Raw genomic sequence first — 26,873 nt, 5'->3', positions numbered from 1 at the left:
AAGTAGTTTCACTGCTCCACTGTTTAATGCTGCGGGATGTACAGCCCTATTCCTGATGATAAATACTAGGCATGGCCTTTTTTGCGGCTGCTCCAGAGTTTCCTGTTCTAATGATAATGCATCATTCTACAAGCTAATAATCAGCAATGGGTGCATTGTCATGGAAATCAATAAAAATTTAATGATTTTCCATGGATATGGTTTTATACCAATCAATTATTAAACTTTATTTTCAGTAATAAAGAAAACAATAGAGAAAACAACATGAAACGTAACTAATATTTGATGACAAAATAAAATATTTTTAAAGAAAAATTTGAAAGTAAAAATAAATAAATAAATAAAAGATTATACAAAAACAGAAAATTATACAATGTAAAGTTTTGTTTTGTTGATAAAACATACAGTGGGGAATCCAAAACTTATTTCAAATACAAATCAATGTACAATCTTTACTGAATGTTTTTTTTCTGGATTTTTAGTTAATATAGTGTCTCTCTCGCTCTTAAATTAAACAGACCATTAAAATTATAGAATAATTATAGACTGTTCATGTCTTTGTAAAGGGGTGAACTTACAAAAATTATTATTTTCCCCACTGTATATATACAGCTCTGGAAAAAAAATTGAGATCACTTCAGTTCTGAATCAGTTTCTCTGATTTTGCTATTAATGGGTATATGTTTAAGTAAAATGAACATTGTTGTTTTATTTTATAAACTACAGACAATATTTCTCCCAAATTCTAAATAAATATAGTGTCATTTAGGGTATTTATTTGCAGAAAATGAGAAATGGCTGAAATAGCAAAAAAGATGCAGAGCTTTCAGATCTCAAATAATGCAAAGAAAACAAGTTCATTTTCATAAAGAGTTAAGAAATCAATATTTGGTGGAATATCCCTGTTTTAATGCATCTTGACATGTTCTCCTCCACCAGTCTTACACACTGCTTACCCAGAGGTTTTCAATTTGGTAAAATAAAATAAACTCATTTTTTTTTTTATTATAATAATTATGACTATTGTGTTTCTTTCCTCTGTTTGTGGGAAAACATGAGTAATTAATGAAGGACCCCTCAGGTAACATCTACGACACTAACGTCAGACAGGTATTTTGAATGCAAGTTGCTGCTTGTCTTTCACACAGCAATGAGGAACTGAGGAGACTGTGTCAGACTATGCCGAGATTCCTTTCTTTTTTAACATAAATGGAAGAAAACGTCCGTAATGAGAACTTACAAGGGCATTAAGTACACTTTATTTTTCTGCTGTTACATATTCTGGGTAAGTGTCTTCACAGAGTCTATGAAATATGGTCTAAAATACTATTTAATAGGGAAAAGAATGCAGCATGACTTATTGTACTGATGTATTGATTGTTTTGTATTTAAAACAAGCAAAATGATTCTTTTTTTCTTTTAGGTGGCCAGTGGAGTGCTGTTTGCTGTTGGCATATATGCTAAACTTGCCAAAGAAAAAGGTACTGAGTTTGTTTTTTCATTAAAACCTCTAGCTGTGTCTCTCATGCTGTCTGTGTTGTTGCTCTTGTTCATGTTCAGCACTGTTGTGATTTTGCAGATGTGGTGGACACACTGACCACGGACCCCGCTCTTCTGCTGCTCACTGTGGGCTCGCTCATGTTCATTATAACATTCCTGGGCTGTTTTGGAGCTCTGCGGGATGCTTCCATACTGCTGAAAATGGTAATTCATCTCTTATACAACTATGAAGTTGAAGTTGCTTGTTATAAACAGTCACCTAATATAGTACTTTGTATGTTGTATGTAATATGTATGCATTGTTATATGTACACTGATCAGCCATAACTTTATCACTACTGACAGTTATAGTGAATGACATTAATTATCTCCTAGCAAAAGCACCTGTCAAGGAATAACAACACACCCTAATAAACATAAGAACTGGTTGTGCCACCTTTAGCAGCTGGAACTGCAATCAAACGCTATAATTTCCTATAACTGGAGATCAGATTTTTACATTACATAAGGAATACACACCAATCTTCAGATCCTGTAAACTCTGAAGGTTGTGATGTGAGACGTCCATGGATGACATCAGTAAGACCTGTGTGACAATGTTTCTGTCACCAGTTCTCTTTCAGATCTCTTTCAAATGCTCCTTTTTTAACAACTGCATACTGGAAACACCCCGCATGATCCGATGACCTGACCCATTATGGCTCAAATCTGGTATTTTTTTTTTCATGACTGTGTGAATGCGCAAAATCTGATTTTTTCAAATCAGTTTTTTTCAAATCAGGTTTGAGTCACTTTGTCTACATTCAAATTACCTTGCTAAAGTGACTCAAATCTGTTTTTTTTTTCATGGCTGTGTGAAAGTGCCAAATTCCGACTCTAATCAGATTTAAATCACAATAGCTACATTCACATTACCAGGCTGATGTGACTCATTTCTATTTTTTGGTCAATATGGCTCAGATGGGATTTTTTTCATGGCTGTGTGAAAAAATCTAATCTAAGACTCAAATCTGTTTTTTTGCTTAATGTGGCTTAGATCTGATTTTTTCATGGCTGTGGAAACGTGCCAAATCCAAATTTTTGAGAGGCACAACCTGGTTATTGATGGTCTGACCCTACAGTTTGGCAGTTATCGAAGTGGCTTAGATTCTTACACCCATTGTCCATTTATCTGCCTCCTGTTTACTCATATCTAAAATGTATATGATAATCTGTTTATTCACTTCATTGGGTTATGAGTATTTGTAACTTTTCATGTCTGTTCTTCCAGTTTTTAGGAATTTTACTGGTTATTCTGCTGCTGCAAATTGCTGCTGCTGTCCTGGGCTTTCTCTTTTCAGACATGGTAGATATTAATCTCCTTTTTGGAAACTATTGCTTAAATTATTTAATACTTACTTTAAAACGAATAGCTTATCTGTGGTTCTTGGCTTAGACATACAGAAAAAAACTGGTGTAGAACCTTAGTACTGTATTAAATACTCACGATTTTTGTTTTCCTTGACTTCAGGGACAGTTTAGCGTCTCTCAGCTTGACCAGAAATGCATATGTAAAATGTACTATTTAGTGGGGGCTCAAAGTGTAAATTTAACTTCCTGACTGTAGGGGAGTCTGGAGGCAAAAAAATACCAGTTCTTGCATAATGACCCAATACTTATCATGTCTCTGTTCATCTCTTAGGTTTTACACAGGACTGAACAGCTCATGAAGAAAGCCATTGTTCTGTACCGAGAGGACCTGGACTTAGAAAATGTGATTGACTTTGTGCAGAAAAAGGTTTAATAGATATTATAATTATTTCTATAATATTATTTATGTCTTAATAAGACTTTATTCATGGAAACACTTGGTCGGTCTTTTAAATGTATAAATGTTGTAAATTCACTGAATTTCTCTTTATTCTTCTGATTTTTTTCTGGTGAATCATGTCTTTGTTCTGCTGCAGTTCCTATGCTGTGGAGTGGATGATTACACAGACTGGTCTCAGAACGTCTATTTTAATTGCTCTGAGAAAAACCCCAGTCTGGAAGCCTGCGGTGTGCCTTTCTCCTGCTGCGTACGACAACCCAACGAGGTCAGACTCAACACAAACATCATATAATGAGCTTGCCTTCAGCTGCCGGAGCCCTGAGAGAGCATGATCGGCTTTGCTCTCTCTGGGTGGGTAGATGGCACTTTCTTCACACATCACTCCAAAGGGTGATGTTGATCAGCACGAGGCGTCTGTGAGCTGATGTATCGGAACCGAGTCGCTGTTCTTTCCTCCGAGTGCGCTGTGATGCTACTCTGCAATGCTGCATCAGCAGAAGTTGGAAAAGAGGTGGTGGCTGACTTCACATGTGTCGGAGGAGGCATGTGCTAGTCTCCACCCTCCTGGTTTTGGGGCATCACTAATGATAGGGGAAGGTAATTGGCCTTGTACATTTCGGAGCAAATGGGATAAAAATGAAAAAAAAAGGGTACCATATAGGGTTCTTTAAATTGTAGCAAAATTGGATCCCCTTTTAAATGTTTTTATTTCGAGCATTCAGATGGTTTTGTGCTGCTTGGGTTCTCCTTTAAAAGGTTACAGGTTACGTGAAATGCTTTGTAGAAATACTTCCTCCTGTGGATTAGTAACTGTGTGTGTTTTCAGACTGTGTTTAATTCCATGTGTGGCTATGAGACTCAGAGGGATGAGTCTTCACCCAGTGAGCGGATCTACACCAAAGGCTGCCTGGAGAAGATTGTACTGTGGGGGAAGCAGAACCTTCTGCTGGTGGGAGGAATGAGCGTCAGTCTGCTGTGTCTGGAGGTGGGAGATTCTTCACATTTTCTCTGAATGCCACTTATTGTATAGTATAAACTTGCATGCTTTATTGTTCTGTGATTAAATATTCAATTACAATTATCCAACCAATCTTTATGACACCAGTATTTCCAAGACTCTTAGTTTGCTCTTATTTGCATGTTGTTACCAATTATAATCATAAAGGTGTAATGCAAGTTATGAAGTATAATAAGGAGTTCTATACTATACTACATAACGTGTTTTATTTTCAGTGTTGTAGTGAGTAGCATAAATCAGCAGAGCAAAAACAAACCGCTTAGGGACTAAATGTAGCAGATCTTTATTTGGTTTTGGCTAAACCACTTACAGTTCATATGATCTTAACAAAAACCTTCTTACAGTTTCATTGTATTGTCATTGTATTGGTGTTAAGTTGACAGATCTGGAAAAAATAAGACTTTGCTATTAAGGATTAGCTATTTATAGGCATTTGTTTGAGTAAAATGAACATTGTTGTTTTATTCTATAAACTACGGACAACATTTCTCCCAAATTTAAATATATAAAAAAAATATATATGGTCATTTAGAGCATTTATTTGCAGAAAATGAGAAATCACTGAAATAACAAAAAAGATACAGAGCTTTCAGACATCAAATAACGAAAGAAAACAAGTTCATATTCATAAAGTTTTAAGAGTTCAGAAATCAATATTTAGTGGAATAGCCCTGGTTTTTAGTTTGCAGTTTTCATGCATCTTGACATGTTCTCCACCAGTCTTACACACTGCTTTTGTATAACTTTATGCCACTCCTGGTGAAAACATTCAAGCAGTTCAGCTTGGTTTGATGGCTTGTCATCCATCTTCCTCTTTATTATATTCCAGAGGTTTTTAATTTGGTAAAATCAAAGAAACTCATAATTTTTAAGTGGTCTCTTATTTTTTTTCCAGAGCTGTATAGAAACACATCATGACAAGTCACAAAAACCTACATAAACATTTATAAAGGCTTATTGCAAAAAGTGTCAGTAGTGTTTGTCAATTCTGAGTTATCAATGCTCTTTTCTATACTTTTCTATATTTCGTACGTATTACATTCATATTACACTTCAATTTAAGTAGTGTTCTGTAAAATCGTCTCCAAATTAAATATTTTGTTTTATAATCATTCCTCTAACACAGTGAAAAAGTAGTACAACAGTGATCTTACTGAAGAACAAACAGGAAATCTTAAAAGTTTGTATTTCTGAGAGCATTACTTGGTTCTTGCTACATGAAACTTACACTATAATGCCGCACAAATGCCATGAGTAAATATCATACATTGACATGAGTAGTAGATAATATGTCTAATATTTAAACATTGCAATATTTGTCATGAAGTTTACTAGCAATATGACAATGTTACGTGATGTCAGTGTTATATAGCAGAGATTAAGTAAACAGTAACCAGTGTAAGAACTAACAGCTAGTATAAACATGTAAACTGACATTTTTTTTTTTTTTTGCTTTCTCTCAGATATGTATGATCGCACTGGCAGCTGTTCAACTTGGTCAAATCCAGAAAGTTCAACTGAAGAAGAAGAAAGCAAGTGGCAGGCCACAAAACAGCACACCCTATTAAATACTAAACACTAGACTTCACTAAGACCCTAGCTGCGTTCCAATGCCTAGGCTGCATCCTAGATAGGCTGCAGGTTTGACATGATTTCTGAGGGAAGCAACTGATGTTTTCTTTGCAGCCCTCAGTTACCCACAATTCACTACACTCATCCAAAGTGATTGATAAACAGCACCGCGAAAACTGGGCAAAGGTAAAGGGAAACCAACACACCAACACTGGTGCACAACTGATTTTTAAAATGATTGAAAAAAAAAAGAAAGAAATAAAAGAGCATACGAGTTCCATGCCTCGCTACATCACTGCAAAGCCTTGTTAGACTGATTCTAATGTGTAAGCAACAGGCTACTGAGATAGATTCTTCAAAAGACAGTTCTACCAAGGACCATCCCTACCTAAACTGCAGCCTAAAATTTGGAACGCAGCTACAGTGCATCAGATATAAAACATCACTATGCACTATATGGACATAATTACTGAGACATACACTATATTGCCGAAAGCATTCGCTTACCTGCATTGTGTTTGTTTGGTGATGTAAGGCTTGGATGAAGCTGCTCAGCCATGGGAATCCATTCCATGAAGCTCTCTATTCTATACTGTTCTTGAGCTAATCTGAAGGGTACATTTATTTTGAAGGGCTGTAGTGATTGACTCTGCAGAAAGTTGGCAACCACTAACTTGCTTTCATTCCCAGTCACTTTCACTGTATTATAGTATGGCTATGGAATATTTAGTAGTGAGATAATGTCACGGCTGGACTTGTTGCACAGGAGCTGAATCCTATCGTAGTGTCAAGCTGGACTCTACTACCCATGCGGCCTTGCGACTCCCTCCCCTCCCTCCCCACCGGCGCCCGCTTTGCTCAGTGTTCTGTCGAGTTGTGCTACCTTGTCAAACCGTGATTCCTAGTGTATATTAATGGTCTCGGTAAAATCCGGAATTCACTGGAGATCCGATTTAAACCTTAAGTTACTTACATAAGATTGCTAATGTTAACAAGCTGGTATAAACAGAGCTGTAAGCTCTTTAGCTGACAGTGTCTGCTCTTCTGCAGCCCAAGTCCAGAAAAAAAAACAAGAAAAAGCGGATTTTAGTAAAAGGAGACCTTTAAATGCAAGTGTTTCATTCAGTCTCATTGACAGAACTGGAAAAAAAAAAAAAAAAGTGAAACCATATAGAAACCACAGCAATTCCGCAACAAAGTCACTGACCATGTACAGTTACAGAGCTGGGTTGCGAGTTAATTTCTAACCTGCAGTTAAAGCTGCAACAGAGGGCCACTTACATAATAATGCTCATGGATTATAAATGGTGCAAAACTGGAATAAATCATTTAAAGCCATTGTAGGTGTAATACGTAGATGTCCCATTACTTTTGTCCATATATTGTATTAAATAACTGAACAAATGTGAATTCGCGATTTTCTGGATGCAAAACAGGCTTTCCCATTTTAAGACTGTGATTTTATTTGTTTTTGTTAAGTTTTGCTTTGTTGTTGTATTTGTTAAAACTAAAAAAAAAAAAAAAAACTCTACTCAGACAATATCATCAGAATGATATTGTTTCTAAGATGTTCTTATAATATACCACAATAAAACTAACATTTCTAAACTGTACAATAAAAAAATGTAAACGTTAATTTTAATTTGAGCCCTTTTGATGCTAGAAAGCAACCCATCAAAGGTAATAAAAATATTTAGTGTTTTAAATCAGATTAATTTCCTATGTTTTCTTTTACATTATTTTTGTATATTTCCTTGTGAATAAACCCTTTGAAAAGGCTACAATATGAATAAAGTCATACAATAAAAAAAATAGGTAATCATGTTCCTCACAGAATCACACATGTATTAGACTGTTTAGTCTTGAACATGCCTACGAAGTTAAACTGAGCTGGATTGTAATTCATGACCTTGTTCAGAGAGGTGTGAGGGGGTTCCAGAATCTTCTCTCGGGAAGTTACGCGATAGTGAGCTCTGAAGTTACGCAGAGGGTTGTAGTCGGGGCTCAGAGTGTCGGGGCAGCGGAAGCTCTCCTTAACGAAAGACCCGAACTGTGAGACGGCGACGAAGCCATCCTTAAAAGGAGTGATTCTGATGATGGCTGCGTAGACGTACTGGATATACAGTAAAGACCCTGCAATTATATAATTTACAATTAGAAATGAGAGGAAATACAACAGGAATAAAATGTGTGTTAAATAAGCTCAACTAAATACTAAATACTGACCTGTAGCAACGTCCCAGACTTTGATGGTTTTGTCGCGAGATCCAGTGAAGACGTGTTTATCATTTACAGAGAAAACAGCACACAGAACCCCCTCGAAGTAGAAACCCTGGAGAACGAATAAATACAGTTTTTTTTTATTCTTAAAGCTGGATTTGGTGGGATGAACACATTCCAGCATGCTTGTTTTGTAATAATCCTAAGGGATAGTGGGACCTAACATGGCCTGTTTTTAATTAGGGAGAAAAATGATAAAATAATAATTGTGAGAATAATAATAATTAAATAATCCTGGAGTTTAAGTAGTTTCCGTGTGGGGGCAGTTGTTAAGCTGATGCAACATGGTTACTATGCAGATAATAATAAGACTACGTTCACATTACCAGACTGAAGTGACTCAATTCAGATTTTTTTTTGCTCAATGTGGCTCAGATCTGATTTTTTTCAAGGCTGTGTGAACGTTTTTTTTTTTTTTTTTGTGAACGTCACTTTTATATGTGGTCCTAAATCAGATATGTATCCAATCCATGTACATGGTGTTGTTAGATGGTTGCTTTGGTATCCCAGCTGGCTCCTATAGTGTTGCTATGTGGTTGCTTTGGTACTCAAGGTGGTTTCTATTGTGTTGCTATATAGTTCCTATAGTGAGGCTAGGTGGTTGTTAAGGGAGTTGCTAGGTGATTGGTAATTGGTCCCTGCTAGTTGTGATGGTGTAGCTTACTGGTTGGTAAGTGGTTGCTATTCTGTTACAGGCAGTTGTCAGGTAAGTGGTTAGTTATAAGGGGGTTAATATGGTATTTTAGGTCATTTCTATGGTGTTGCTGAAACGATGATAAGCAGTATAGTGATGCTTTAGTAGGTGGTTGTTAAGGAGTTGCAAGATGATTGCTATTTGAGTTGATCAGTGGTTGCTCGGGTATGCCAGGACTTTTTTTTGGTGATACAAGGTGGTGATGTGGTGTTAGATGGTTGCTTTGGTATCCCAGCTGGCTCCAATAGGTAATAGGTAAGTGGTTAGTTATAAGGGGGTTAATATGGTATTTTAGCTTGTTTCTATGGTGTTGCTAAATGGATGATAGGCAGTTCCTTTAGTGATGCTACAGTAGGTGGTTGTTATGGAGTTGCAAGATAATTGCTATTTAAGTTGATTAGTGGTTGCTAGGGTATGGCAGATTTTTTTTGATGATACAAGGTGGTGCTGTGGTGTTGCTAAGTGATTGGTATCTGAATAATTTCACTGCCTAGAGATTGTTAGGCTTTTGCTAGGTGGTTGTAAGGCAGTTGCTATGGTGTCTCAGGTGGTTCCTAAGGCATTGCCAGGTGCTGTGGTCTCTATCTGGTGTCGTTAGTTAGGTATTACCTGTTAATCTGGGCTTGGGACGGAAAACAGTGTAGTAGTGACACATAGTTTTGCAGTACATCGCAATTATGCATGAACAATGAATAATTAGATAAGCTTTTGAAAATAAATATGCACTGAAATTAATATGATTAGTAAAAAACAATTGCCACCTTGTATTCCATGGTGTGATCCAACAGCAGAGGATGCAGGTTCCACAGCTTCTGAACACAGTCCTCAGAGCCAATCAGAGCATGCGTATCCCAGTTGCTCAGGGCCACGCAGGTGATAGCGGCTCCGTGGTGGTCCAGCTCTGCTGCTGTAGCACTCTTGAAGTCATAGACGGCCACTTCTCCTCCGAGAGTACCATAGAGGAGCCTGCAGTCCGGCAGCAGAGCCATGGCTGAAACCGGAGAGTGCAGCAGGGTCAGAGAATAGCACTGGAGCGGCCCCTCCACACAGGGGAAGCTGTCTCGAGCCGTGATCTCAAACAAACACACTGCGTCCTCATAAGCCACCGCCATCCGGTCCTCTCTGGGGCTGATGGCCATACTGCGCACCTCAGGCATGCTCTCAGGTGGGGGGATACACAGGGTCTCTTGAGCAAAGGCTAACGGGTAGATGAAAATGGTGCCGGTGCGCAGGCCGCAGAACAGCAGACGCTTCTGCTGAGCCAGTTCCATACAGCACACGTTAGAGGACACTTCCATATGATCACTGTAGAGACCTGAAGAGCACAGAAACATCTCTGATTTGAGCTTAAATCAATTTTTCCTTGATTTTCCTTGATCCAATGATTTTATCATTCTTTGTGATATACAACTCTATACACCCATTGATAAAGTACTGCATCCAGAAGTACTGTATTTTTCGCACAATAAGGCACACTTAATATCATTTAATTATCACAAAAATCGGCAGTACGTCTTTTGTATGAATATTTTCCAGTCAGGTTGTAAGGAGCAGTAAAGCCACCCCACTCAAGTACAACATTATACAGGAGTTTCAGTTCCCCAGCACCAGGGATGGTGTAGCAATAGAATTAGCCACTAACAGCTATTTCTCCGTGCCGCATGTAGCTTGCAGGTAACCCCGGCTAGCACTGCTGGAGTAGCATTAGCATTACCCGCTAACCGTGCTCGCTATGTCTCATTCAGAGGGAAGTATTATCAGCCTGCTACTAACCCCTGCTGTAGACTTAAACCCAGCACTCGTTTGACTTTAAAATATATATATATATATTTTTATTATTTTTATTTGTTTTGTTTACTTAGCTTTACTTAACTAAACTGTAATAAAGACCAAAGGTGATCTGACATTACACTAAATCTGTTGATAATAGCACTGGCCACATACGAATTTGATGGCCTCCACAAAGGCAAAAGCAGACCTGTCATTCGGAGTCACTCCATGACAATCTGAAACGGCTTCCCACCAAGTTTCAGTTTCATTCCTGTTGATTAATATCTCCAGGGTGCAACTATTTTTTACGATAAATGTGTGGGCTTTATCTACTGCTCTACAAGTCTAATTTTTGAAATTTTCTGAGTAGTACAGTAGTAACTTCATGTCACGTAATGGTTTTACAATGAAATTAGATTCATACTACAGAAAATACTGATTCCAAACTTTGAATCGAAGCATATAACAACCTATGAAGAAATGATAACATGTTGTAAGCTCTACAGGCACTATGCAGAAATGTTATCAACTGTGAAAAAGGTTGTCAGGAATCTTCAGGAGTATGATTATTATATTGGCAGTAAAAACAGTCTAACCATTTCCACCAAACTGCACATCAAACACCTAGTTTATCCTTAATTAGGTAAATTAGGTACTGTATTTTTGCACTATAAGGCGCACCAGACTATTAGGCGCAATCTCAACAAACCTCAATTTTCAGGTCTATTTTTATACATAAGGCGCACCGGATTATAAGGTGCATTTCATGCGCCCCTAGTGAGGAACAAGGGTGTTGCCATGTTTTTTTTCTAATTCAGTAAGTCTTGCCGCTGAGTGGCAAGATCTGTAAAGGTAAGCTAAGCTAAGTAAACAAAACTGAAATTCTTAAAAAAAAAAAAAAAACTCAAGTCAAACGAGCACTGGATGTAAACCCACACAGATTTCTCTCCTGAAAAGGCTGATACTCACAGCACCTAGGCTGCATCTGAGATGGGCTGCATCTCTCGACATCGCTACATTTCCACAACTCACCTTCAGCACAGCTCCATGTGAACACCTTTGATCTGTCTTCCTCTTTGATGTAATGTACAGTGCTGCCATCTTTGGTGATGACCACATTTGTGCAGTTGGCTGGAACACACATCTGATTCCTGTGTTTGGGGTCGTAGTCCAGACTCCACAGTTTGAGTCGGGAGGAGCTGGGCGAGGCAGAGATGATGGTGTTGTTGTATACAGAGATGAACATGACAGGAGAGCCCACACCACTGATAGAGTCCAACAGCTGCCCAGTGGTTAAACCCCAAACCTTCAATAAAAAAAAAAAAAAAAAAACATATTACATATTAGTAATTACAAAGGCTGTCAACGTTAAAGCGTTAATGCACGTGATTAATTTGGAAATAGTAACTATTTCGTTATTATTTTTTTCATCAAATCAAAAGCATTTTTGGAGAAGGGACAAAATACTGTGTTTAGTGGTACCAATGGGCAGAAACGACCATCTAAGCCTAATATATTAATTTTAAAAACTGGGGTGTTGTGAAACCTCAGAGCTCAGTAGCTCATTACTTCCGTAAAACAAAGAAGCAAAAGAGTGAAGCAAGCTCCCAAGCCAAAAAGGAATGCAATAGAGTCCGTGCTCACCCGTATGATCTGATCCTGAGAGCCAGTGATGACTTTGCTTCCATTACTGTAAAAAGCAGCTGATAAAACTGTGGACTCATGCAGGAAGTCTTGAGTTCTCTGCACAGAGTTTTGCTTCACATGGAGGACAACCAGTGTTCGCTCACAACCTTCATTCGAAAAGACGATATTTAGGAAAACAACAAATAAAGCTGTTTATAATGAAACATTGTGTCCATACACATATAATAAAAATAGCTGTTTAATTTTTAAAACAGTGCTCTGGACATTTATTTTATATGCACGTCCATAAAACAGACACCACATATTCAAAACACACAATATTTGCATTACCAACAACTGCTGACTTCACATTTCTAAACGTTAAAATGTCACGTTGGAGCATTTCTATTGATCCATTTATCATGACATTTGGACATGTGACATGGAAAAACATGTGAAAACAACTACTGAAATAAAGTATGTAAAAGTCCCTATATACAGCTAGGTGCATCATTTTCTGGACTATTATCTGGATTATATGAATATGAATACATCTTGGAGAGATGAATGTGTTTAAACTGCTATAACATGCCTTAAAAATGTTTCAGATGCATAAAGTGAACAGGCTGTCAATAAACATATTTTTACACAGTAAAAAATACCTGCAAAAAGAGTTCCCTCATCATCAGAGGTAAACATGAATGAAGCAGGAGCAGGAAGCTCAACATTCGCCAGAACACCAGAGACAGAAACCTAAAGAAAAGGTCAAAATAAGGGTCATATTTGTTAAGTTTGACAAGGATTGTTTTAACTGTCATACACAATATGCTTTCCCCCCCATTTTATCCCAATTTAGCTAGGTCAATTGTCCCATTCAGCGGCTACTCAGCTGTCTATGCCCCATCACAGTGATGCCACAACACAAGGAGGGTGAAGACTAGCATATGCCTCCTCCGATACATGTGAAGTCAGCCACCGCCTCTTTTTGAACTGCTGCTGATGCAACAAGTGCAATTTAAATTTAATAATTACAAAATTGTATGATATAAGTTATAAAATTGTTGTGTCATTTATGTTACATTGGGATTTTAACCTTAAAATATTTACAGTCACATACCCTTCATACCCTCTTTATCACAATAGGAAAAAAACATGACTGAGCTGCTTACTGAATTTATCTGATTTAATTTTAAATTTGGGCACTTATGGGTTAATAATATAATGATACCAATCATGTATTGTTCAAATATATTATTCTAGAATAATGCACATCGCCCACCCCTACCTACCAAGATCAGTGAGCCCTCCTCAGAAGCTATGAGAATCTTCCCATGTTTGGTAAGTTTGAGGACACTGGTCACAATGAGTTCCTGACCAGAGGTCAAATAAAGATGTACTTTCTGGAGACCACTGATTGGATCATGAAGCCATAGTTGGCCATCACTGGACACGATCGCCACTTCCTGTCCCAGGCTGCCGAGTGCCCCGCACTCAACATTCACGTCCACTTCATAAAGAAAATCTCCAGTGTCTACATTCCAGGCCTTGACCTACAGGTGGTGTAGACGCATAAACACGTAGGTCACATTACAGTTAGGGCTGCCACAAACGATTATTTTTATAGTCGACTAATCACCGATTATTTTTTATGATTAGTCGACTAATCGGATCATACGTTAATTGAATATAAAACACAGTTTATCACAATAGAATGCAGCTGCTATTATACAACCAACATTAGATTTCAGCTACAGTGAGTCCAAGAAGTATTTGATCCCTTGCTGATTTTCTTCATTGGCCCACTAATAAAGACATGATCATTCTATACTTTTAATGGTAGATGCATTCTTACATGGAGAGACAGAATATTAAAAAGAAAATCCAGAAAATAAATCTAAGGAATATATATTAATTGATTTGTATTTCATGGAGTGAAATAAGTATTTGATCCCTTAGTATTCATTAGCAGTTCTGGCTTTTACAGACCAGTTAGACACTCCCAATCAACTTGTTACCTGACCTGAAGCCACCTGTTCTCACTAATCACTTGTGTGAAAAACACCTGTCCACAGAATCAGACAGATCACACAGATTTCAAGTCTCCAACATGGGTAAAACCAAAGAGCTGTCACAGGACCTCAGAGTCAGAATTGTTGACCTTCACAAAGCTGGAATGGGCTACAAAAAGATTAGTAAGGTGTTGGATGTGAAAGTAACAACTATTTGTGCAATTATCAGAAAGTTTAAAGAGTATAACATGACAATCAACAGACCTCGGCCCGGTGCTCCAAAGAAGATTTCGCCTCGTGGGGTGGCAATGATGCTGAGAACGGTCAGAAATCGTCCTGCAACCACTCGGCAGGAGTTAGCAAATGACCTGAAGGCAGCTGGGACCACAGTTTGCAAGGAAACAATTGGCAACACTTTGCGCAACAATGGATTCACATCCTGCAGTACCCGAAAGGTACCCCTGCTGAAGAGAGCACATGTGGAGGCGCGCCTCAAGTATGCCAATGATCATTTGAAAGATGAACCAAGTTATTGGGAGAAGGTTTTGTGGTCAGACGAGACCAAAATTGAACTTTTTGGCCTCAACTCCACCCGCCATGTGTGGAGGAAGAAAAATGCTGCCTATGACCCCAAGAACACTGTGCCCACCGTCAAGCATGGAGGTGGAAGCATAATGTTTTGGGGGTGTTTCTCTGCCAAGGGTACAGGGCTACTTCACCGCATCACTGGGAAGATGGATGGAGCCATGTACCGCACAATCCTGAGGGACAACCTCCTCCCCTCTGCCAGGGATCTGAAAATGGGCCGTGGTTGGGTCTTCCAACATGATAACGACCCTAAACATACAGCAAAGGCAACAAAGGATTGGCTCAAGAAAAATCACATTAAGGTCATGGAGTGGCCCAGCCAGTCGCCAGACCTCAATCCGATCGAAAATCTATGGAGGGAGCTGAAGGTCAGAGTTGCCAAGCGACAGCCCACCAACCTTCATGATTTAGAGAGGATCTGCAAAGAAGAGTGGGCCAAAATTCCCCCTGGTGTGTGTGCTAAACTTGTGGTTAACTACAACAAACGTCTCACCGCTGTGCTTGCAAACAAAGGCTTTGCCACTAAGTATTGAGTGTGTTTGGCAAGAGGGATCAAATACTTATTTTCCTCATTGAAATACAAATTAATTAAAATATATTCTTTAAAATTATATTCTGGATTTTTGTCTTGATATTCTGTCTCTCCATGTTAGAATATATCTACCATTAAAAGTGCAGAAGGATAGTGTCTTTATTAGTGGGCAAACAAAGAAAATCAGCAAGGGATCAAATACTTCTTGGACTCACTGTATATGCTAACTAAAAATAAAAACAATTAAAATCATAGTTCATTAAACCTTTAATGAAATATGCAGCTTGTTGTAACAGACAATTATTTTACTGTTTAGCATAAAGTGTAAACAACTGTGTAAAATAAGGATAAGGCACTGGCATTTATGAAACATCTCAACCGTGAGGTTGTTTGAACTATTATGAAAAAAAAGTATATTAATAAAAAATGCCTCTCTGTCCAGATATTGTGTACATTACCGTACACAGGGCAGCGGTCTGCACAGCTCTGATTGGCAGAGGAGAGCGTTTGGTGATTTTACACCACACATGACTGATCTGTGAGTTTACTGCACCGAAAAGCACTGAAAACAGAAGCCACTGTCAGAATGAAATCCTTCTCTGTAGTTTATCGGTTTGGGACGGCATTTGTGACAACGTCTGGGTCTGGATCCGGATCGCGGTCCGCCTATTAGTGACCTCTGTTTTAAAGCTATCAAGATGAGTAAGTTAAGTACTAAGTTAACGCTCTGTTTACGCTAATTTTAGCAGCTAAATAGCAATTTAGCTTCTTCGTCATTTAATCAGCCACAACATGCCTCCTTTTCAGGTGCTCGTGCATCGCGGTTGTGCTGCCGAGGAAGGCAAGTTCTTCATTGCAGATATTGCATTGCACGCGTTTCACTTTTATTTTCTTGGTGATCCCACACTTTTGAGTTCTGTAGCGGGGTAGCCATGAAACCAGAGCCTGTGTGTATAATGTCCTGAGATGTCGTCCACTACCTACCCCGGTTTCCACTACAGCGCATGTGCGTCCAGGACAGAAAGGCAGTCGCAGCAGTTTGGAGAGAAAAACAAAGAAAAAAAAAAAAACGACTAATCGACTATTAAATTTGTCGTCGACTATTTTAATAGTCGACATAATCGTGACTAGTCGACTAATCGTGGCAGCCCTAATTACAGTACAGAGAAAATAACAGAAATGTAGAAAAGAATAAATGAGATAAACTGGATTTTACCAATTGATTATTACTCCTCTATTGTGATCAAAAGTCTAAAAGCAGAACATATACTCAAAGATGATACCTGGCTGTGTGTGCTGAAAAGGAGCACAGCTCTGGACTCGAGCACGTGGAGGAGTTCGGTGGACCGGGGGAGGATTGATTCTGCAGCCTGGATGCAGTACAGCTGTTTACCACTGCACACACTCCACTTCTTAATACAGCCGTCACGCCCAGCAGACAAACACTGATCACCTTTATTTATCAGCTTTACACACTCCACCACACCTACAGAAAGTGAACATAATGAATCGTGACCATCCCTATACAAAATTGAACAATATAACAGAGTAATAAGATAAAAGAGTAATACTTACTAACCTGTGTGTGCTACAAATGTATGAAGCACCTCCAGATGCTTTAGGTCCCATACAATTAGTAATCCATCCTCTGAACCTGCTGTTAGGATACTCTTCTCACAGCAAACATCTACTGCAGTAACTCCTTAACAAAGAACAAAATGACAAAAATGACAAAAAATTGATTACTCATCAAGAATATTTAATAGATTTAGTCTAGATTTGCTATGTGCAAGGGTGCACATTTGATGTGTGATATATGTTGGTGATATTAAGATGCATTAAACCCAAAGAATAATTACTGACTTAAATCTTTGTGAAATCAGCAATTGTCCCATCTAAATATTCAATCAGTAGTAGCTGTACTATAAGGCGCACTTAAAATCCCCAAAATTGCCAGTAAATTTTACCAGTCAGGTTGTAAGAAGCAGTAAAGCCACTAAAGGAAACTAAAGGAGTTTCAGTTTAGTTTTCCAGAACTGAGACTTGAAGCTGGAGCATATTATCATTAGCCGCTAGCAGCGCTAAGCGCTAGCTCTAGTTAAGTATATCGGACTGTAGCCTGTTGCTAACCCCAGCAATCACTGCTGGAGCACTATAAGAAAATATATCTGAAAACACATTTGGAAATACAGTGTCTTTTAAAGGTGGCTAAAAAAGCAATGTTCCTCCGTAACTGCTGGTAATATGCTGTACCTTTTGTAAACCCATTGAGGGTGTTTTTCAGAGCTCCTCCAGGGGCTTCCATGAAGCTACACCTGGGCACCAGCACCGGATCTGCACAGGAAGCAAACCAATCCTGGCACTGCGAGTACAGGCATCCAATCAGGTCAGGGTATGCATGAGCAAGAGCCTGAAACCTGGCAGTGATCTCAGTACACAGGAGGGAGGAGTCTGTAAAGGAACACATTATGATTAGTTTATTTGTAGACTGATAAAGATACTGTCCTAAATGATCTTATTTATCACATATTATTATTAATATATAGACAAAGACCTAAAGCAAAATCGATGCTCACCTATATTTCCATCAATAAAATCTATAGTGGGCTTCAAGAGCAGAAAGCACTCCCGGATCAGCCGTATCTCAGGGCAGTCCATCACATCAGTACAAAATGTGAAGTCCTGGATTACACTGGCCACTCCACAGCTCAGAGTCTTACAGTACAACCACTCTAAACTCCCTATTAGAGAGAAAAAAATGGGTTAATATTTTTTAACACATTAATTTCTGGCTCTTTTAAGAAAGTCAAAAAAGTGTATTTCAGTGGAAAGGATGTGATTTATTTTTCACGAATTTTGTTCCATTTTTCTAACCCCAAATTGGAAGACCAACCAAACTCACTTTTCAATCTTCCTCCTTCACTAGCAACGCTCCCAACACTAGGAGAGTGAAGACTAGCAACTACCTCCTCCACAGTGGTGGATAAGGGGCCATCGAGGGACACAATCTTCAAAGAAAGGCCATGTTTTATTTTACCAGTCACACCATGTTTAAACACTTGTAACAATGTAGTTTTTAAAAATCGTACACAGTAGAACATATGGAGATAATTTGGTTTCAAATTTTTTACAGAAAACAATTAAATCTGACATCAAAATTTTAAGATTTAAAAAAGAGAAAACTTTATATGTTGCAAATTCAAAAAACAAAAAAGAAATATCAAATATATAGTTTAAAATATAACAGTTTTTTATATTTTGTAGTAATTTTTAAATAATTTGTGTTGGATTTTGAGAGTTTTTGCCTTAATGTACGTGTTTTTTTTCCTTAGAAGTATTTTGCTTCTGGAATGTCACGTTTGATTCTGCACATTTTGTGTGTACAAAATCTGTAGTTTTGATTGCAGAAAAATTGCACATTTTTTGTGAAAATCATGGCACAAAATCTATAAACTTAAACCATAAACTCCATAACAATCTCCTTATCAATTTTGCACTCATTTTTACACTGTACAAAGCATGTAAGAAAATACAAACTTTATGTCATGCTGGACATTTTCATTAGTGCCACTAGTGTTTTGGCATGGACTTGTATCTTATTGCATGCATATAATCGGATCATCACTTTTGGGCAAAGGAAAAATGAATGACAGGGGAGGGGCACTTCAAAGGGCCAATCAGATTTCAGCACCCCTACAAACGCCAGTGCTCCTCCAACACATGTAAAGTCAATACCTCTTTTCTAACTGCTGCTGATGCAGCATCACTGGGTAGCTATTGTGCTTGGAGGAAAGCACAGCCTCCCAGCTCTTATACATAACAGATGCCTGTGCAATCTGGGCAAGCAGCAAACTGGCATCTGGCATCTACTCCACTTATTAATTTCTACTTTAAATAAACATTTGCTCTATCTGTTTACACCAACACAAAAAAAAACTTTATACAAAACATCTGTACAGATTTAATTTGTGATCAGAATGCTTACCCAGCAGCAACTGCCGTAACTCCTCCCATTTTCCCGCATGTAAAAGATGAAAGGGTAGCTCATGTAGTTTCCTGAAATTGGGGATCCCTTCAGCAAACCACAAGGGCTGAGCTGGTACCTTAACAATACAATGTGCTTAGTGATGTGATGTGAAGTAATATAATTATGCATTTAATTATGCAGTGCTTTCAGATTTCTAAGTGTAATCAGTACCTTTCTGTCAGCGTTCAGTTGGGTCATCAGTGGATGCAGAAGTATTGGTTTCTGTTGGCCCTGGCTCCACTGACCCAAGAAATATTCACTGAGAACAGTGTGCATCTTCACACGCAGCTCCACAGAAAGATACCTCTCCTTCACTATTTCAATAAACTGCCTGTAGAAAAATCATATTAAACAGTCAGACAACTTTCAGAAGTTTGGCTTTGAATCTCTTATGCTGGAAGAATTCATAGGAACTTTTATTTTGAATTTACAAACTAATAGTGTGGTAACCTAAAATAAAATTCAAGTAATGATTGACATAAGAGTAAAAGTAACTCATGTTATTCTTTGGAATGATACAAAAATAGTACAAAAATAACAGGTAAAAAAAAAAATAGTAGGTGCTTGCTGGTATGTCGACAAGTTTACAGCATCAACTAGGGATGTGCCTTATCGTATCGTATGCAATAATATCGCAAACATTTTGAATATCATATTATACCCTGAAATATGGTGCCATATCACCCAACCCTAATTATCACATCAGGGTACCACTTTTTTGTTGTTTCACACTGTTCTCATTGCCCATTATATATCTACTAGAGACTAAAGAGTATCTGTCCAATATCATTTATTTTACTTCAGTCCTGGATATATGGAGATATGTGGAGTGCATTATTAGAATCATGACATTCTGGCTTCTGTTACAAATCTGATAAAATGATTGTATTTTTTATTATCTCAGTTAGGGGCATACCATATCAAATTGTAGGCAATAAAAAAAATTTATTTTAATTTTGTTCCAGTAGTGTATTCTTGAGATATATATATTTTTTATTCGGTGTTTTGTCATATCGCCAAGAGTACCATTATCACAAAAATACCATAAAAAAAATGTGTGATATTATTTTAGAGCCACAACGCCCACCCCTAGCATCAACTTTTCAATACAGACAGCAAATACAATCCTCAAATAATAAACAACCAGAAAACTTGATTTTTTTTACAGAGATATAACATGGATTGTACAGATATTAAATGTATTAATATTTTTTTTAACATTAGAACTTATTCACTGAACTGCAGTGGAATTTAACAGCACATCCAGCATTTACCAGCACATAAACTGAGGTTTATTAAACTCTATTGATATCTTTTTAAAACACATTATCTCCAAAACGAGAGATGTGTGCAACAGTAAAGTACTGAACTTAAATCCACAACATATATTACTAAATATGAGCAAATAATGTTTCTCACAAATATACTTGTCATTTTTAATACTATTACTCTTTATTATATTATGTAAAGTGACTGTGTGTTTACCTGAGAGAAAACCCACACACAGCAATGCCATTTTCCCATCTCTCCACTAGGTGATCCCCTAGGTCCTGTCTGAAGAGAGCCCACAGTAGAGGAGGGAAGCGCAGCAGTGTGTGGTTTGGAGGGAGCCGGTTTTGATAGACCTCTGCCAGAACATCATTATCTAATGACAAGATATCCTGTAGTTCTGCCTCCGACAAGCCAAATCTGTAACAGATGGATCCAGGAATAGATCAACTGAATTATTCATGAAAGATTTCACAATTGTAAGTACCTTTTACAGCTCAGGAAAAAAATAAGAGAACATTGTTGTAAAATTCTATAAACTACGGACAACATTTCTCCCAAATTCCAAATTAACCGACCTCAAATGATGCAAAGAAAACAAGAGAGTTCAGAAATCAATATTTGGTGGAATAACCCTGGTTTTCGAGCATCTTGGCATGTTCTCCTCCACCAGTCTTACACACTTCTTTTGGATAGTACGTTTTAATTTAAATGTTTTTAGGTGGTCTTTTATTTTTTTACAGAGCTATATATTCACACCTTTTCAAAAATGATTTACTAAACATATTTGTTTTTGCCAACACATTTTATGGTAATATTTACTGATTTTCACTGTATACATCACAAAATGACAATGTTTTTTTAATAAAAAAAATGTATTTAACCATTTTAGCCTCAAATAACTAGCTTTAGTTTATATTTTAGTTTAGAAATATAATATTATAATGAGAGTAAAGCCAGCATACCAAGGGCTGAAGGCTCCATCTACACTCCATTCAGTTATTCAGTAAGTGAAATAATAAAAAAAAAATGAAAAAATGTGAATCTGCCTATCACTAGTTTTAAGTCTGCACGGAAATTGAAGTGAGATTCAAAAGGTAATTAACCAACCTTGATAAAGTGATGTAACCCAGAGCATGGCAGACAAATAGCTTGCCATGTTTTCCTTCCAGTGCATCAAGGAACAATGAGATCACTTCCTGCACTGAGCTGCCAAGTCGAATATCTGACAGTGTGGTGTAGGATGTCCACTGCTTTGCCATATCCAACAACAGCTTCAGATGCAAAGGACTTCCAGTCTTCTGGAAACTCTGGAGGACGGCATCCACCTGCTCTGAGGTGAGCCTTCGTCCAGCCTTGTCCATATAGGCTTTAGTAATGAGCTGCCCTTCCTCGAGGGTCAGCGGCTCAACTTGAAAAAAATATTTATCATCATTGTTGAGTGCTTTCAGACTTTCCAAACATGGAGACCAATCAGCCAGGGTGGACACCACCAAATGTATATTTGGTGGAATTTCTTTAGGTAACCAGCGTAACTTATGGCCACCGTTGGCATGGGGTAGATGATCCAGGGAGTCCAGGATGAGCAGAAGCGTATCTCCTTGTTCGGACACTTTGTGCAGCATGGATTGGAAGAACCTCACCAGCATGTCATGTGAGTTTGCGGTTTGTGGGCAAGGTGGTGCCAGGTTAAATGCACCGCACACTTGAACGCACACGCTCTTGAGGACGGAGTCTACATCTGAGCTGAGTGGGGACATACCAAGCAACCTCAGGGTGACCACAGCTTGTGGTCCCAAAACAGCCCTCATCTCCTGGGCCAACCTGCAGAGAACAGCAGTCTTCCCACTTCCCGGAGGCCCAGAAACCACAAGAGGTCCATGTTGCATATTCGAGGACTCCCACATCACGAGGCAGATCTTCCCTAGAAGACCATCTCTCCCACAGAAAACTGCACACTGCTTTTTGCTCAGGTTTGCATGATGGAGGAGTTCTTGCTGAAGCCACAGCCAGCCTGGAACTGCCGGTGGTGCAGTCTGTCTGCTAATCTTTCCCTTTAACTGAGACACAATCTGCTTGCAGAAGTTCTCCAGGTATTCCTTGTGCTCTTTACGGTTCACGTCAATGGCTCCTTTGCTGAGTTCTATGTGGTGGAAGCCAGGGTCATCGGCACAGGCACTGTGGATACGCTCTTTGAGTTTGGTCAAGAGTTCCTGTGCCTCTTTGTCCAGAAGGCCATCGGCTGTGACATCCAAGAACTTCAATGTGTGCTTCTGTTGCTCGCTCTTCTTTAGTGGAGGCAGGTCCCGGACAAAGATGACAGCTGAAGGGTTGTCCTGCGATGTTCTGAGGAAACCCTGTTCCATCTCCCACTCTGTCACTGTATGGAGGGTCAAAAAACAAAGAAATCACACAATTGGAAGTGTTTAACATTTCTGACAGACTGACAGATACCATGTGGGGCCAATCCAGGTATTGGAGATCCCTACAGAGTGTACCTCATCAATTAATCTCATACACTTGATACAGGAAATTAAGGCCTCCAGAGACAAAAGAACATCTTAAATTCAAGGGTTGTAGATCTCCAGGACCAGGAATGAGCAAATCTGCATTTCTTTTGAAATGTTACCCTTCTGAAAAATCCAGCTCATAAGCTTGCCTTTAAGGGTCAAGGTGATTTAAAAGCAGAACACCCAGAAGAACATACCATATATTGATAAGTTAAAGGTGTCCCTCTGCTAAAATCCACTTTTTATTGTTCTTTGTGAAATGCTATAGGTCTCTCAGACTTGTTTATGCATGTTGCACATGAAACTGTTCCTCAACCTGCATTGTCTGCAGTAGCTGGAACAAGAAAATATTTAGAAAAACGAGTCGATCAGAAAAAAGCACGGTGTCTACATCAGCTTGTAAGTTCATAGCATCGTCCATCTTGGCTCGGGACCGCCCACAGACAGAGCTGAAGCTGCCAAAGTCTCGTCAATTAAAGAGCTTACAGCTCTGTTTACACCAGCTAGTTAGCGTTAGCTATCTTGTGTAAGTAACTATAGGTTTAAATCGGATCTCCGGTAGATTCTGCATTTTACAGAGACCTTAAATATACACTAGGTAAGCACGTTTTGACAAGGTAGCCCAATTCGACAGAACACCAGTCAAAGGGGAGCCACTCAGAGCCCGGTCTAAGTGGGTCAACCACCATAAAAGGTGGGTTGTAATTGTTATTAAATGTTATGTTAAAATAAGACAACCCCTTACTTGACTTAAAGAAATTCTGCTTCTGTTCTGCACTCATCTCTCCATCCTTTTCAGCCTCCAGCGCTGCAGTGCACAACAGCTGCAACAGCCGAGCTTCTGTCAGGTTCCAAGAGACAACATCTTCGTCCCGCTGCGGTCCAGCCTCAGCTCCTGTGTCGTTATAATGAGGATAGTGTGTGCTGATTGGCTGAAGGACATATTTAGGAGGAACAGAGTTACTGTCTTTGATGAACCATTGTCTGAGTAGCATCGAGCCTTCCTGGTCCTTCCTGGAGAGTTTACTGAGCAGGAGCTCAAACTCATTCTCTGATATGAATCGAGGGATGGGGCGATGACCATACTGACTGCCTACCAAAGCCTGGGAATGACAAAAAAAATTATAATAATAAGAAGAAACAAACAAACATTAAATTAAAATCAGAAATTATATTTAAAACTAAACTTTGTTTAAAATACTTGGGATACTTACAAGAAAACTAGGGCCCACTGACAATTTCTGACATAACTGTATCTCCTGCAGACACAGCTCAACAGTCATGTGATCATTAATGACAGAATCAGATACACCCCATCTGAAGTCCACAACCTAGGAGAATTAAACAAAGACAAATAAAAAACAACTGAAGTGAACTTGAATTTGTTGTTTTTTTTGCTGGTGTTAGATACAAGCCAGATTGGAAAATCTTTTTTTAGACGTTTTAGAAGCAATGTATGGCTATGTGATCACTTACACTGTATGAAAACAAAGTATTGGGACACATAGAACAAGATCACCAAATGCAACCTGCTGTTAGTACCGCAAAGCGGGGGACAACTACATACTAATGGTTATGGGTTTCACAAAAAAATTGGATGTCACAAAAGCTACTGTAGGTGCAATCTGGCTAATTAAAATACTGAGTACAAACCTCAAAGACTAGGCCCAGACTCTGACAGAAATCTTGTATCTCAGGGTAGATCTTGTCCCAGAAGGCATTTCTTTCACTTGTCAAATCTGATAAATGAGATTTACATGTTACACACAGTATAATGTTCATATGAGTAATATGAGAACCCAATTAAGTCCTTACAGCATCTACTGTCCAAGCATCTAATGTAAAGACTTCCCAGAAGAGCAGAGACCTCCAACAAGTCTTTTAAGTTGTAAAGGTAGAGTCTGTATAAATCACATCAGTGAGCCTTAGCCTTAAGCTACGTTCACATTACAAGCCACATTGCTTAAATTTCGCTCAGATCATATTTGGCTATCTTGACGGTTCACATTCACATTAAAGTGACCCGTATCTGTGTGTAATGTGAACGAATCTGTCCCTGAAACGCCTTACATGCGCACATTAATACGTGTATAAACATCAACCTCTTTACCAACAGCAAAAAACGTCACATGAATTCCAATTTGACCGCTCACATTTATGTTCCATGGATCAGATACGTATCCGATTTAGAATGACATATAAAAGAGACTCAAATCTGATTAAAAAAAAATGCATTTGGCACGTATACACAGCCATGAAAAAATCAGATCTGAGCCACATTGAGCAAAAAAACAGATTTGAGTCACTTCAGACTGCTAATGTGAACGTAGCCTTAGTGTCTACAACCATGTCACTTTACTAGCCTAGAGGTGGTTCCTTTTTTTTTTTTTTTTTTTTTTTTTTTTGGACCACTTTTGATAGGTACAATCCACTGCATTTCTCTCATCTTATCTCACAAGACCTGCCTAAAGTTCTGGAAATGTTTTAATTTTTTGGTCATCTAGCCATCACAATTTGACCCTTATCAAAGTGGCGCAGATTTTTATACTTTATTCTTTAAATTTATTTCTAATATTTAGCACATTTTCTCCCCAGTTTACAAGGCCAATAACCCAACTAACTACTACTTATTAGGACTCCCCCTATCACTAGGAGTGTGAAGACTAGCACATGCCTCCTCCGATACATGTGAAGTCAGCCACCGCCTCTTTCCTAACTGCTGCTGATAAAGCATTGCCAAGTAGAATTGCAGAGCACAGATTGTGCTCTCGCAGGGCTCCGGCAACTGATGGCAAGCTACATGAACAGGATTCGAACCAGCAACTCTTGATCATGGTGGCAGCGTTTAACCCGCTGGACCACTCTTACACCTTTTACAACTCACTGTTAGTGGTATTACCTGTCATAGTATTCATTTATATTATTACTAACTAGTGTATATTGGTGTAGTTAAAAAAACACCATACCTGAGGAAGTAGAGCTAATAAACAGCCGCACCACATTGGACTGAGGTTGCAGACAGTCTGTATCGTGTCCCCGTAGAGCCTTCACTGCCAAGACTTCCCTCAGCTCCTCCACAGCCATCCTTCTCTCACTCTACCTCAGAACGTCCTCAAGCTTCAGCCTATTCATTACCTGCTCTTCTGCTCATCAAAGCTCCAGAGTAGCAGCAGCACTGTTCTACTGCTGCAAACAGACACAGAGATTAAGCAAATCACCATCACTAGTAAAAATTGTTCATAGTATATACATATAAAACGTCCTGGTAAATGTCATACCTTCCAGCGTGCAAAGAACATCCAGCTAACACCACAGACTAACAAGGTGTGCCCATAAAAAACACGTTCCTAGTCATTTCATCCACAGAGATCAGGTACACCAGGAGAAATCACTGTTTACCACCCTCTACTCTGTCTTAGTGATGGGTTCCCTTAGGAGCACTAGCAGCTGCTGTAGCGCTTAATTAACTACAGCAGGTTGGGTGGTTAAGAGCCATACAGCAGAAACTGTTACACTAAGACGACATTTTTGATGATTACATTCTTATTATTAGAATTATTAATTAATTAGTTACTTACACAAGCAAATAACATACAGTATGGCTGCACAAACAGGCTCCTCCAAAATGTAGCAGTCGGAAAACTCCACCCGCATACTTGGTTGATGTT

General features: G+C 38.6%; 2 protein-coding genes across 3 annotated transcripts; one reads left to right on the top strand and one right to left on the bottom strand.

The window, feature by feature from the left end:
- Positions 1 to 1,125: 1,125 nt before the first annotated feature.
- On the top strand, positions 1,126 to 7,036 carry zgc:113223 (uncharacterized protein LOC541424 homolog). Its single transcript, XM_007240211.3, has 8 exons — positions 1,126 to 1,285; positions 1,424 to 1,481; positions 1,580 to 1,704; positions 2,771 to 2,845; positions 3,182 to 3,277; positions 3,447 to 3,575; positions 4,137 to 4,295; positions 5,792 to 7,036. Exons 1-8 carry the CDS (start codon positions 1,229 to 1,231, stop codon positions 5,894 to 5,896), a joined length of 804 nt encoding a protein of 267 aa, XP_007240273.1. The 5' UTR covers positions 1,126 to 1,228; the 3' UTR covers positions 5,897 to 7,036.
- On the bottom strand, positions 4,588 to 26,590 carry nwd1 (NACHT and WD repeat domain containing 1). 2 transcript variants are annotated; one of them, XM_007240205.4, is made up of 20 exons: positions 26,484 to 26,590; positions 26,172 to 26,391; positions 24,859 to 24,944; positions 24,420 to 24,536; positions 23,951 to 24,308; positions 21,806 to 23,075; positions 20,912 to 21,115; positions 19,598 to 19,757; positions 19,385 to 19,502; positions 17,976 to 18,140; positions 17,653 to 17,850; positions 16,979 to 17,101; positions 16,683 to 16,885; positions 13,560 to 13,820; positions 12,933 to 13,023; positions 12,289 to 12,437; positions 11,677 to 11,950; positions 9,636 to 10,189; positions 8,127 to 8,232; positions 4,588 to 8,033 (listed from the first exon to the last, which is right to left on the bottom strand). In XM_007240205.4, exons 2-20 carry the CDS (start codon positions 26,287 to 26,289, stop codon positions 7,729 to 7,731), a joined length of 4,860 nt encoding a protein of 1,619 aa, XP_007240267.3. In that variant the 5' UTR covers positions 26,290 to 26,391; positions 26,484 to 26,590; the 3' UTR covers positions 4,588 to 7,728. The 2 variants fall into 2 exon arrangements, with proteins under 2 accessions (XP_007240267.3, XP_049321831.1); XM_049465874.1 differs by having other exon boundaries at positions 26,172 to 26,388.
- Positions 26,591 to 26,873: the final 283 nt, after the last annotated feature.

This window comes from Astyanax mexicanus, chromosome 16, assembly GCF_023375975.1.
Source record: "Astyanax mexicanus isolate ESR-SI-001 chromosome 16, AstMex3_surface, whole genome shotgun sequence".
Classification (NCBI taxonomy): domain Eukaryota; kingdom Metazoa; phylum Chordata; class Actinopteri; order Characiformes; family Acestrorhamphidae; genus Astyanax; species Astyanax mexicanus.
This window is presented reverse-complemented; position numbering and strand designations above follow the sequence as displayed.

Excerpts from the sequence above, each read along its gene's own strand:
- nwd1 (XM_007240205.4), bottom strand. The coding sequence starts at position 26,289 with ATGGCTGTGGAGGAGCTGAGGGAAGTCTTGGCAGTGAAGGCTCTACGG. Across the intron at positions 17,851-17,975 it reads TTTTATTGATGGAAATATAG|ACTCCTCCCTCCTGTGTACT; the intron begins GTGAGCATCGAT and ends GTTCCTTTACAG. Across the intron at positions 16,886-16,978 it reads TACATTTGTAGCACACACAG|GTGTGGTGGAGTGTGTAAAG; the intron begins GTTAGTAAGTAT and ends CACTTTCTGTAG.
- zgc:113223 (XM_007240211.3), top strand. The coding sequence starts at position 1,229 with ATGAGAACTTACAAGGGCATTAAGTACACTTTATTTTTCTGCTGTTAC. Across the intron at positions 1,286-1,423 it reads TCTGCTGTTACATATTCTGG|GTGGCCAGTGGAGTGCTGTT; the intron begins GTAAGTGTCTTC and ends TTTTTCTTTTAG. Across the intron at positions 1,482-1,579 it reads TAAACTTGCCAAAGAAAAAG|ATGTGGTGGACACACTGACC; the intron begins GTACTGAGTTTG and ends GTGATTTTGCAG.